Source organism: Electrophorus electricus, chromosome 16 (assembly GCF_013358815.1).
Source record: "Electrophorus electricus isolate fEleEle1 chromosome 16, fEleEle1.pri, whole genome shotgun sequence".
Lineage (NCBI taxonomy): Eukaryota > Metazoa > Chordata > Actinopteri > Gymnotiformes > Gymnotidae > Electrophorus > Electrophorus electricus.
Window position 1 is genome coordinate 8,939,151 of NC_049550.1, and position 11,517 is coordinate 8,950,667.

General features: G+C 39.6%; 2 protein-coding genes and 1 long non-coding RNA gene across 7 annotated transcripts; 2 read left to right on the forward strand and 1 right to left on the reverse strand.

Moving 5' to 3' along the window:
* Positions 1–360: 360 nt before the first annotated feature.
* On the reverse strand, positions 361–1,955 carry trappc5 (trafficking protein particle complex 5). Its single transcript, XM_027014820.2, has 3 exons — positions 1,857–1,955; positions 1,233–1,503; positions 361–1,056 (listed from the first exon to the last, which is right to left on the reverse strand). Exons 2-3 carry the CDS (start codon positions 1,500–1,502, stop codon positions 760–762), a joined length of 567 nt encoding a protein of 188 aa, XP_026870621.1. The 5' UTR covers position 1,503; positions 1,857–1,955; the 3' UTR covers positions 361–759.
* Positions 1,508–8,233, forward strand: serhl (serine hydrolase like). Of its 5 annotated transcripts, none has more exons than XM_027014818.2 (13): positions 2,126–2,245; positions 2,409–2,467; positions 2,657–2,800; positions 2,927–3,040; positions 3,262–3,303; positions 4,080–4,099; positions 4,200–4,274; positions 4,483–4,592; positions 4,738–4,817; positions 5,550–5,584; positions 5,905–5,981; positions 6,452–6,542; positions 6,651–8,233. In XM_027014818.2, the coding sequence occupies exons 2-13, from the start codon at positions 2,410–2,412 to the stop codon at positions 6,795–6,797; spliced, it is 993 nt and encodes a 330-aa protein (XP_026870619.1). In that variant the 5' UTR covers positions 2,126–2,245; position 2,409; the 3' UTR covers positions 6,798–8,233. The 5 variants fall into 5 exon arrangements, with proteins under 5 accessions (XP_026870620.1, XP_026870617.1, XP_026870619.1 ...); XM_027014817.2 differs by having other exon boundaries at positions 2,130–2,245; positions 2,633–2,800; XM_027014819.2 differs by lacking the exons at positions 2,126–2,245; positions 2,409–2,467 and adding an exon at positions 1,508–1,569.
* A 1,047-nt stretch (positions 8,234–9,280) lies between these two features.
* Positions 9,281–11,376, forward strand: LOC113580349. The gene is made up of 2 exons (XR_003410959.2): positions 9,281–9,584; positions 9,935–11,376. It is a non-coding gene; the product is annotated as an uncharacterized LOC113580349 (long non-coding RNA).
* Positions 11,377–11,517: the final 141 nt, after the last annotated feature.

Below are 11,517 nucleotides of genomic sequence, written 5' to 3' on the forward strand. Positions count from 1 at the left end.
ATGGATTCCATATTTTAATTGTGAACATATAGGTACATAAAGAAACTCCTTTCAAGAACACCTGAAAAAAAATTGGAAATTAAATATTACATAACAGTAAGCATGGAATGTTAAATTGGTGATATGAAGTGAAAATTCTTGGTGGTCCAAGTGTGGGAGAATGCCTTGCTTTTCTAAATCGGTGCTATAATGGAAAGATTATGTGACAATGCCACACCTACTAGAGGATAGCAAGTGATATTTAGGAACAAAATGTGAACAGCTTATAAATTATTGCACATTCAAGGTCTATGAAATAAAACTACATTATCTTTGCAATTTACAGTAGCAATTATTTAGTTTTGATGCATTTTCATTTCCAAAGTTTAACATTTTTTAAATTGGAAAATATCTGACTCTTTAAGCAGTTATCATTAATAAATTTTTGATACTGTCCACTTCTACTCTAAATAAACGGAACCTTTGCCAACAAGTGCTGCAGATTTGCAACCATTTATTCAATGATGTCCCTTGTGTTGTCAAGTGACATTTTTGTTAAGTGAACAATCTTTAAAACATTTACTACATAAAGGAACTGATTGAAATGCTCCATCCCCCCCCAATCCCACCCTACCCTATAAACCGCATAATTCAATACCCTATAAACAATATAATTCCTTCACCTCCTCCCAGACATGGCTGGAGTTGTTCCTCTCAAACAGAAAGTTTACTGGAATTTTTTGTAGTGAGTTAGGGAGAAGGACAATCTCCTGAGTGGACTTATCTACCATCCAGAGCCTTATCGCGTGCAATAACTGCTTCATCAAACTTGATCATGAGTGTAGTTCCTTTATGCCAGTGCACAGTGACTTTGGCTGGGAAGCCACTATGAGTTAAAATGGCCTCCACGATGCCTCCAGTAAAGGCTGCACAGTTCAGAGTGCTGTTCTCCTTAGGTACAGATATGTATGCATTAATCAGGGGCTCCTTCTCTATGATGTAGTAGGTCTTATCATCATCGTTGGCTTGCTCCAGTTTATCTGCTTCCTTGCCAAACAAAGCTTTCCATACATTTACCTAGAGAGAATAAGGCAAGCAGGATGAGAAAATAAAGTAGAAGACAGGCAAAAGACAACAGATGAATGAAACGAGAGTCAAAACGTTATCAGAACAGAATTCCCGCCCGTTTATATTTTCACTGTCCTACCCATACCCTCATTAAAAGATCTTTGCCACTGTAACGCGAAACACACCTTGACAAACAGGAGAATGTTCAGCACTTTGGTTTCTCGTTTGCCGTTCTTCTCCCTCATGACGAGAACGTCCAGGAGGCTAGCGCCGACGCCGTGGCCCATGTCGGCCAAGCGGCCCTGCAGCTCGGACACGGAGTACACGCGGCTCTGGCAGTACTGCACCATCTCGGAGAAGAGGAGGGCGAACGCGCCCACACCGACCTCCGTCTTGGGACGCGTGAGCGGCCGCTCGAGAATCGCGGACTTGCCTCTCGTGAAGCGAGTCTCCATTCTGAAGAACGGGGCGGAAGTCGTCAACGAGAACGGCGGGCTATGTGCATTATGAAACTAACATAAAGTACGCTATAAATGCAACACTATTTCAGATTGTGTGTAGCTAGCTCAGCAATACTGTAGGAACAGATTTTGAAATCAACGCTGAAGCGACGTGGCTAGCTAGATATTAAGCATTTTGCTTGCTGGGTACTGTTCCAGTTGCTAGCTAGCTAGATTATCTGACCTACGTTGCTAGCTAGACAGATAAGGTTACGTTTTATCGTAGAGTGAAAAGAAGCTGCTCTTCTCAAAATGGATTTTATCTGTTACAATATAAACAAACCGTCATATATTTTAATTTGTGCTTACCCAATGGTTAATGTCCTAATAATGTGAAGCTATATTATTGTTTCGACTAACAGCAAGTGGATGGGGTATATTTCAAAATAAAGGCCAGACGTCCAGAAACGTTTCTTGTGGTGTTTGCAAATTCTGTATTTAAAAAGCAGCTACCGTTCAATGTATTCTATTGACTCTTGTTGGAAAACATTGGGAATACAGCAGCGGCTCAGGTATACGAAATGAACGTAACTATGTACATGTGACTTTTATTTTGTTAAATAGAAACGTAGTTTCCGGAGTGGGTTTTGTTTAAATGACGTTCACGAACGTTAGGTTAGTTGTGTCGCAAAAGGCTATTCATTCAGGACTTTCACAAGATTGAGATAAAGTTTGTAAAGATCTTAAGACAACTTAAGGTCGGTGACAGTTGTTCGCTTGTTAGGTTAACTGTATTATACAGCTAAATGCTTTTGTATGAACTGATGAAAGTTTTCAATGTTAGATTAGATAGATGGCTACATCTTTACGTCATTATCGAAAACTAATGTGCTTTTTGGCTCGTTGCCACTGTTACATAAGCATGATTCAGATACTGAAACGTGTCAGACACTTGGTCACGGCAAAGATGAAGCCAACAGGTAAACCATATTTTCTTTAAGAGTTCCCATAAGGTTGTAATAAGAAACGGTGCTCTGATATACTGTGAATTGATGCTAGGCTGTGTATTGTCGCCACGTCACCAGATGATGCACTTTAAGACTTGCAGTAAATGCACAACTGTTGTGGAAAATCTTTTTTTACAGCTGAGTACGTTCTCGCGTTAATAGTGTCAGAGTTCCGTATGCCTGTTCCATGGGGAGAAATAAGAGGCAGGATTTGGGGTCCTGATGATGGGCGTCCAGTACTGTGCCTGCATGGCTGGGGCGACAACAGTGGAACGTTTAACACCCTGATTCCACTGTTACCTAGAGGTAAAGTATCTTTTCATAATTACCCTGGAAACAGTCCTAATTAAATTCATTTTTATTCATATTAATTAGATTTTGAAGCATTCTTTCTTTGCTACATCTCTCTCTCTCTCTCTCTCTCTCTCTCAGATTTGAAGTATGTGGCCATAGATTTGCCTGGCCATGGCTTCTCCTCACATAGACCTGCAGGAGTTTTCTACACCTACCCTACTTACTTTTCAGATGTGCGAAGAGTCATAGAAGGTTTGAGTCCTCTGTGTTCAGTCCTGTTACAATTGTATCACAGCACCTCCCGTGTCCACAGTGGACATAAGATGTGAACTAAAGGTGTGCCACTTGGAAGACCTATAGTGTGACTGAGTTTTATAGTGCTGAATTAATTTCACATGGACACAAATGAACATTAAAATAGACTTTGCTATGTGGAAGGTGATTGACCACTAATATGTTGTGTCTGTGTACAGTTCTTCAGTGGAAGCGCTTCTCCATAATAGGACACAGTATGGGTGAGCTGATGTTTGCTTTTCTCAACATAACTAAATTATTTTTGCACTTAAGACATTTACATACAGTTTTGGGGGAAACGCTTATATAATCATACCAAGCGATAAATGAATAAGGAGTTGGTCTTACTTTTGTCTACTGGGCAACTTAAGTCTTTTGTGGAATGCCAGCATGCACATTATGGACATTATGTATCACTGTTAAATTGAGGTAGCGACTAGACGTCAGTGAGGTAAAAGGTTTTTCTGATTGTACTAATGAGCTACCATAGTCAATTGGTCAAATGGAAGCTTTTACACATGAAAATGTTTAGCTGGTTTTGTGACTGGCTCCCACAGTTGCATATTCAAATTTCATTATCCAGCAATTTAAAATGTAATTATAAACAGAAACATGTCGGCTCTGGTATGAAAATGAGCAAGACACATATGTAGTCCACATTGCATTTAATCCGTTCAGATAACCTTTCCCCACTGTTTTGTCTACCCTCGGTAGCTATTGATGTACTGTAGGACCTCCGTTATATGGCGGCAATGAAGTCGTAGGAGTTTATGTAACAGGTTGTTTTCACAATGACCTATACACCACAGAGACCCATATCACATATTGAATGACTGGTTGGTCTGAGTGCACAGCCAGTGTTTGCTGTGAATAAAGTTTTGATCAGTATGTATATTTAGACTTCCAACAAGATAACTGCTTATAGATATCTGTAATTTGCAGAATCCTGGTGTCTGTTGACATAAACCTGGGCCTTTATAACTTTGTTTCACTATAGGTGGCAACATAGCTGGAATGGTAAGGCCTCATCACAGGTTTGTTATAGCTGTGCGATTGTATATTAATTATGGTAGAGGGTCAATGCTTGTTTTGCTCACAGCTCTTTGCTTTTGGGCAGTTCAGCGTACTGTATCCAGAGATGGTGGATTCCATTGTACTACTGGACTCTTATGGATTTTTGCCAGCAGACACAGTGCGCACATGATTCATCACATAAAGCTAAAACATATAATGACTATTAAATAATTACAGTATTCCTCACCATACAACATGTTAAAAATGACCATTTTCTACTGTTTAGACTATAATAATTAAAACATTTTACAAATTTACACATGGGTATTATTTCTGTTTCCCACATTTTTTTCCCTTCTTTGCTCATTCTGCTTCTTTGGTTATAGACACAGCTGCATAAAATTATGAGAAAAGGGATAGATGAAATGACGGAGTATGAAAAAATCATGGACACCAGGAAGGAAAAGGTTTACTCATACGAAGCAGCCAAAGAAAGGTAAGGACCTCAGCCCTGTAGTCTGTCAGAGATGATCTCTGGTTTGGGGAACATCCACCATGCCTGTAGTTTCTCCCTAACCATGTCTCTTTTTTTTTTTTTTTTTTTTTTTTTTTTTTTTTTTTTTTCCCCTTCCCTTCCCTAGACTGAAGGCAGTAAATCCAAGTCTTTCAGACCAGTCTGCTCAGATCCTTCTAGAACGGGGACTCAAAGAGTTCGAAGGAGGTTGTATGGCTGCCTTTTCCACTCGCAGTATTTCTAGAGCTTCAGAGTGGTTAATGTCCTAATAAGTACAGTACACTAAATGACAGATCCAGCATTAAGTCACACATCACTTATGCCGTTCCTGTGTTGTTTGTCTAGCACCTGTACATTCATTTGCATATTTTGCTTCAGCGTTCAGGAGACAAAGGTCTGTCTGTAATCTGCAGGCAGGTGGACATGTTTTTAGCCAATGGATGAACCCATAGGCATGTCCTTCAAACAGTCTATTCCACTATCACCCGCGACTACCATGCTTGGACTTGAAGACATGCCCATTCAGACACAAAAAGTCCCTACCCATGAAGGAGTCTCCACCTCCTCTGCAGTCTACAGACAGACCCCGTTTTCTAGCTCGTTACATGCTATGCCGGAGATGTTCTATGCTACTAAGTTGTTGTTCTTGAGGTTCTGCACTCTTTAAAACTCTTTATCAATAACAGATTTCAATGAGCCCACTGATCACAGTCTAAACAGGGTGAATTCATATTAAACAAAGGTCATAACATTCTAAACAAGCAAAGTGAATTCCAACTTATTCAATTCAAACTTAATAGTAATTGAGTGATTACATCTTTATCATAATTATTATAACAGTTTTTTAGCAAAAATCTTTGTCCAAACCAACAGGAAAGGTTGAATATTTTACAATGGGTTTTATAAATACCAGATCTTTTCTTTTCTTTTCTTTTGAAGGAGTTGTTTTCACAAGAGATTTCAGAATTAACCTGGTGAGTCTGTCTCTTCAAATTGCTTCATTTGGTCATTTCTTGTATTATGGATTTAACCCCTTTTTTCCTCATGGTTTCCAGTGACAAGTTTGAGACCATTTCTGTGCTGTCATATTTTGTATCAGTTCTATTATCAGTTTATTCCTAGAGTAATTTCCTGTGCAGAAAACTGATCAATAACATATTTCGGCAATGGCAAAAATGGCTAACGCTGTAAAAGAGTGACCTAAAATGCATTCCTTCTCAGCATTGTACCCATCCTTCCACCTCTTGTGACTATTGCTGCTCTTTTTGATGGCTGGTGCTGGGGGTTGTTTCAGACGAACACTGCAAGGTTGACCCTGGAGCAGAGTCTCTACATGCAGTCACAGATAAAAGCTAAAGTGTTAATACTGTGGTGAGTTCTGGTTACAAACTTTACCCACTTGACTGCAGTCTGGGTATAGTTGACAAGTGTGACACTTATTATTACTGCACTGTATGGAGATCGCCTACTCAAGTCTTTGTAGTCCATATGGAGGACTGCAGGTACTTCTTCTCTGGCATTTGTTTTACATGGTCATGATATAATCTGGTTTCATTCATTAGATTGAATAATTTATTTTTAAGAATGTGAGTTCATTGGTGAAATCAGGAACTGTTATGGAGGGTTGGGATAAATACTTGGAGTGGTCCTTGAAAACTGTGAGTCCAATCTGCAGTCCTCCAGTGATGAACTTGAATCCCTAAACCACTTGGCTCCTCACATTGTATCTGACCTGATGAACATACGGATGTAGACTGATCCCAATTCTTTAACACGCTCTTTAGCCTTTAAAATGTGATGCTTTTTTAAATATAAATCTGACCAACTCTGTTCATTTACAGGGCGAGCCAAGGTTTTGGGAAAAGCTATCCACAATTTATGCAATTTGTGGATTATACAACTCAACTACGGAAGGGCTGGGATAGTTTAAAAGTGAGTGCCTACCTCATTTATCCTACTGCATTTAGCTCATACACAGAGACACAAGTCTTCAGTATTTGTTCTGTCTTCTGTTCCCCTCTCTCTCTCTCTCTCTCTCAGTCCACCATCATGACAGTCGAAGGAGACCATCACGTCCACTTAAACAACCCGGATGTGGTGGCACCCTTCATCAGTGACTTTCTGCTGTCCCAGACTTCTGAGCCCACCGCTGGGGCTCTAGGCACCAGTCAAACTGCCAAATTATGAGTGGGGTCCCAGCCCCTTGATGCCTAGTCAAATTCACACTGCTTAACACACTTGCTTTTGTAATTATTATGGAACTCAGTGGTTCCTGCTGATTTTAAATTCGTTTTGTATTTGATGACTTAAGTGCCATACAGCAGGTGGGGGTATGCGGATGAACAAAGCGCATGGTACCCCCCCCCGGGCTATTGTATATCCAATAAATAGTGTGCAGCTGCTAATACAGGTACAGTGTGGTGAAAATGTTTGCCCCCTGTCTGAATTACATAATTTGTGCACATTTCTAATGCAGAATGATTTTGTCTTAAGTCAAGACCTAATAGTGCATAAAAGGCAACAAAACAGCATGATGGACATTTTATGCATTTTTTAAAGAAATAATATTCAACACCCAAGTTTTTCACCTATGTGAAAAAGTGATTGCCCCCTTCCTTTCAATAGCTGGTTACACCCCCTTATCAGCAATAACTGCAACTGTTTTCTGTAGTTAGTGTTTAGTGTCTCACAATGCAGTGGAGGAATCTTGATCCCATTCTTCCTTGCAAAACTGCTTCAACTCAGTGACATTTGTAGATTTACAAGCATGAACTGGTCCCGCCGCTACATTTCAATAGGGTTTAGATCTGGACTTTGACTGGACCGTTCCACAAGTTGAAATATTTTGTTTGTTTAACCATTGGGAGGTAGACATCTGTGTGTATTTTGGATCATTGTCATGTTGCATGATCCAACTGCATTTCTGCTTCAGTTCATGGACACAGAGCCTGACATTTTATTTTTGAAGAATTCTCTGATGACACAGAGCAGAATTCAAAGTTCCCTCAAAGACATAATGGCATAGCCAGACCATCCCACTACCACCACTAAAGTAAGAGAGTATGGAGCTCTTACTTTGAAAAGCATTGTTAGGTTTTTGCCAGACATGAGGGCAGCCAAGGTCAGCCGGAGAACTCAACTTTAGGTTCATCTGTCCATAACCCATTGTTCTAAAGCTTAGGAGGATGATCTAGGTTTTTCTTGGCAAACCTGAGAGAAACATTTACATTCTTCTTTAGCAGTGGTTTCTGCTGTGCTATTCTGCCATTTATCCCATTCTTGACTATTGTGTTCCTGATGCTTGAGGCATGAACACTGACCTAATCTGAGGCAAGAGAGGCTCACAGTGGTTTAAATAATATTGTTGGATTCTTTTTCACTTCCTGGATGATTTTACATCCACTCCTGGGGATATTATTTACTGTTCCCAGCATTCCCCTTTTGGACAATAGGGCATTGTTTGACGTTCGATGGAACACCTTTTCATACCTGAAGATCGGGTAATTGATACTTTGCACACTAAAGACATGAAAGAAAGAAGCACCAAACTTTTGTGTCAATTTCACTGCCTATATATATATGTGTGTGTGTGTATATGTGTATATATGTGTGTGTGTGTGTGTGTGTGATATATATATATATATATATATATATATATATATATATTGTTAAAAAAGAAATGTGCACAAATTCAGGAATTCATACAAGGGGAAAACCCTTTGTCACAGCAATGTATTTTACAGTTGAATGCGCTGTACAGTTTGGATGTTTTGTATGCTAGGGTATAGTACTTCCATCCTGCAGTGCCACACCCCTGCAGAGTTTAGTGGCTTTGATGATTTGATGCACAGGGTTCAGCTCCTCAGCTGATCACAAATCCCTTCATGGGTTAGAGGCAGAAAAACACTCAACTCTGCAGTGTTGTGAGCCTCTGTGACACCTGTGACCTCTGTGACTCCCAAGGTGCTCTTCAAGAAGACAAATTCTTTAATATGCCACAATGGTCACTACATTTGTTTATTTAAAATAAATCTGTAAGGTCATGTGTGTAAGTTTACAAGTACTTATTTTGTAGAATGTTGTTGCTCTCACTTAAAAAATTAAAAAGCACAACAAAACAATTGCATGTGTCTAATGTCCTTCAGACTAAGGCATCCATGTCTCCTGTGTATAAGTCAAGTCAGAACCATTTCAGCTGTCAGTCCAAAAAAACAAAAATATAGCTAATCCTGATCACTTAACAGCCAGGACGCCCTCTAAGAGGAAACTAAATCTTTGTGTTTTATTGGTCATGCAGTATATGCCTCTGGCGACACAGTCTGAAAGCTGTGCAGAGAGGGCTTTTCTTTTGTTAACTTGTGTAGGAGTGAGTAGGAGATTATTTTGCAATGTGTCATGCATGTCTGAATGCAGTTTGTGTGTGTGTGTGTGTGTGTGTGTGTGTGTGTGTGATAGGGGGGTGTTGGAATGTGTCATTTATATGTTGGGATGCAGACAGTATGTGAGGAGAGGAAAAGAGACTACACTGAATGCAATGTGTGTGTGAGTGTGTGTGGGAGAGGAGTAGGCTTAAAACCATCCTGTGTCTCATAACTCCCTCTTAATGTCTGTTTAAAGCAAACTCAAATGAAATCCCAGATACTATCAGTCTGCTCCTGCTACTGCAGAGCGAGAGGGTCAGGAAAAAAGGAGTCTTATATAAGACTCTTTTTTCGCCCTTCCTTCGTCACAACCGGAGCTGTTACTATAGTTACACCCCCACCCCCCCACAGGGATGGCACAGCTGTGACTAGGAGAGCGTGCGAGCTCACAGACCCTCGTGCAAGGCATCAGAGTGCTGTATCTTTCCATTCACCTTCATAGCCTGCCACAGGTAATCGCCACACTGCAGCACCAGCTTTTTGCCATCGTGTTGGCGTGTCGAGCTGTCTGAAGTCACACAAGCAGCAAGCGGACAAGAAAGGGAGAACACAGGTATGCGCAGATATGCAGCCGTACACGTGATGTGTAGGTGTGCTTTAGGTCACGCATGATGGAAGTCATATAATGTGCAAGTGGCTGACTAAATGTGTCTATTTAACCTGTATCATCTAGTCATGTTATATGGACACAATGTGGGTATTGCATGGTTTATACTGCAGCATGCTTTAGTAAATGACAATGGCTGTAGTGATGAAGTTGTTTTGTTCCTCAGTCCAAGAACCTATGATGTTTGGAATATTTTATTTAATGTATAGCATTTTAATCTGTTTTTTTCTCATATTACCTAATATTTGCAGAGTACATACTTCGCCCTTTTCTCTCATTCTCTCTGTTGCATACAGCACAATGTCCTGGATGTTTGTGGACTGGTTCGTCCCAGTCTATCTGCTTGTTTCGGTTCTGGTGCTGGCCGGGTTCGGGGCCTGCCTCTACTTCCTGGAGCCTGGTCTTCAGGACGCTCACAAGTGGAGCAACAAGTCCCTAAAGCACCAGCCTCTGGTGCCCACACTGCATGACCACCGAGATGAAGACAGCAGTGCGCTTATATGACACAATGTGGAGGATAAAGGGATGTCCTCGGCGATGAGCTGACACGTGCAAGACAAGTTCACCAATATTGCCATGACTGGTCTCTTACATTGAGAGCTCTCTGATAGTTTGAAGTTTTCATCGGTTAACACATAAGTGGTTGAGAATGAGTGCATTTCTAGGAGACACTTCAAGCAATTTTGGGGGATAATCTAAGTAGCACAAGCACTCTTCTGTTATAGTATCTTAAAGCTTCTACAGTTGGTGCTCTCAAAGTATGGGAATTTTCTTGAATTTGGTGCATAAAACCACATGTATGAACTGACAGCAGACAGAACATTCCATAGAACTAGTAATATAGACTGGTCGAATGTTATGGAAGTACTTCCAAGTCACTTTGTTAATTCCCAGTTTGTGTTTATAGACAATACTTAAAACTGCAGGAATGCCAAGTGTTTCCTACTGCATGTTCTGTGTCACTATAGTTCATGTAGTAGACGTTTTTTTTTAAAAGATATTATGTATTTGTAATTCGTCATACAAGGTTTGCACCATTCTTTTAGTTTGAGTTTCATGGGTAAGTTCCACAAAGGAAAGAAACAACCAGAAAACAGCTATTTAGCAACTGGTTGAATACCAACCATTTTGTGACCTGTGCCTAATTTATAGCAGATTTTTTGCCCCACATATCTTAACAGTTCAAATTCATATAACAACCTATTATGTTCATTGTGGTCACCAAAAGTATGACTTATATCTGAGAATAGATAAATGTGATTAGGTGATGAGATATTCATGTTGAGTGCTACAATGTGCTATCTAGATGAAGTTTTACAAAAATCTTTTTTAGATAGGAATGTCAGTCTTTGCAATAAATGGCAGAATATTTTAGCAGTTGTTGAATAAATGTGAGGCAATGTCAATGTTTAATAACAAAATGTGCTTAAATCTCTAATACTGTTAATAGTCTGTATGTTTGTAGCCTTCTGTGAAAATACTAGGCTATCTCATGTTTCTTCTTATTTTAGGGGCCAATTTGCACAATGCCTGCTTATTTGTGTTTTATTTATTCTAAATATATCATTTGGATAATATACATTTTTACAACTTTCATTGTAACATTGTAATTACATTATATTGTAATTACAACACTACATTCCTCTTTTAGTGATAGATTTTGTTTCTTTTAAGTGAGTTGCCTGTTTGTTTTCACAATAAATGTAATACAGTAATAAAAGTGATCAATTTTAGGTAAGCTGTTTTTATCCTAGTGTCATTTTAAGTCAAAAAGAAAAGCTGAATTTATTTGAAACTCTCAACAATTAAAAGAATTTCAAGACTTTGTTGACGTTCTCCTTCGTCGCAGTCCTCGGGACATTTCACACGCCCTCTGCCG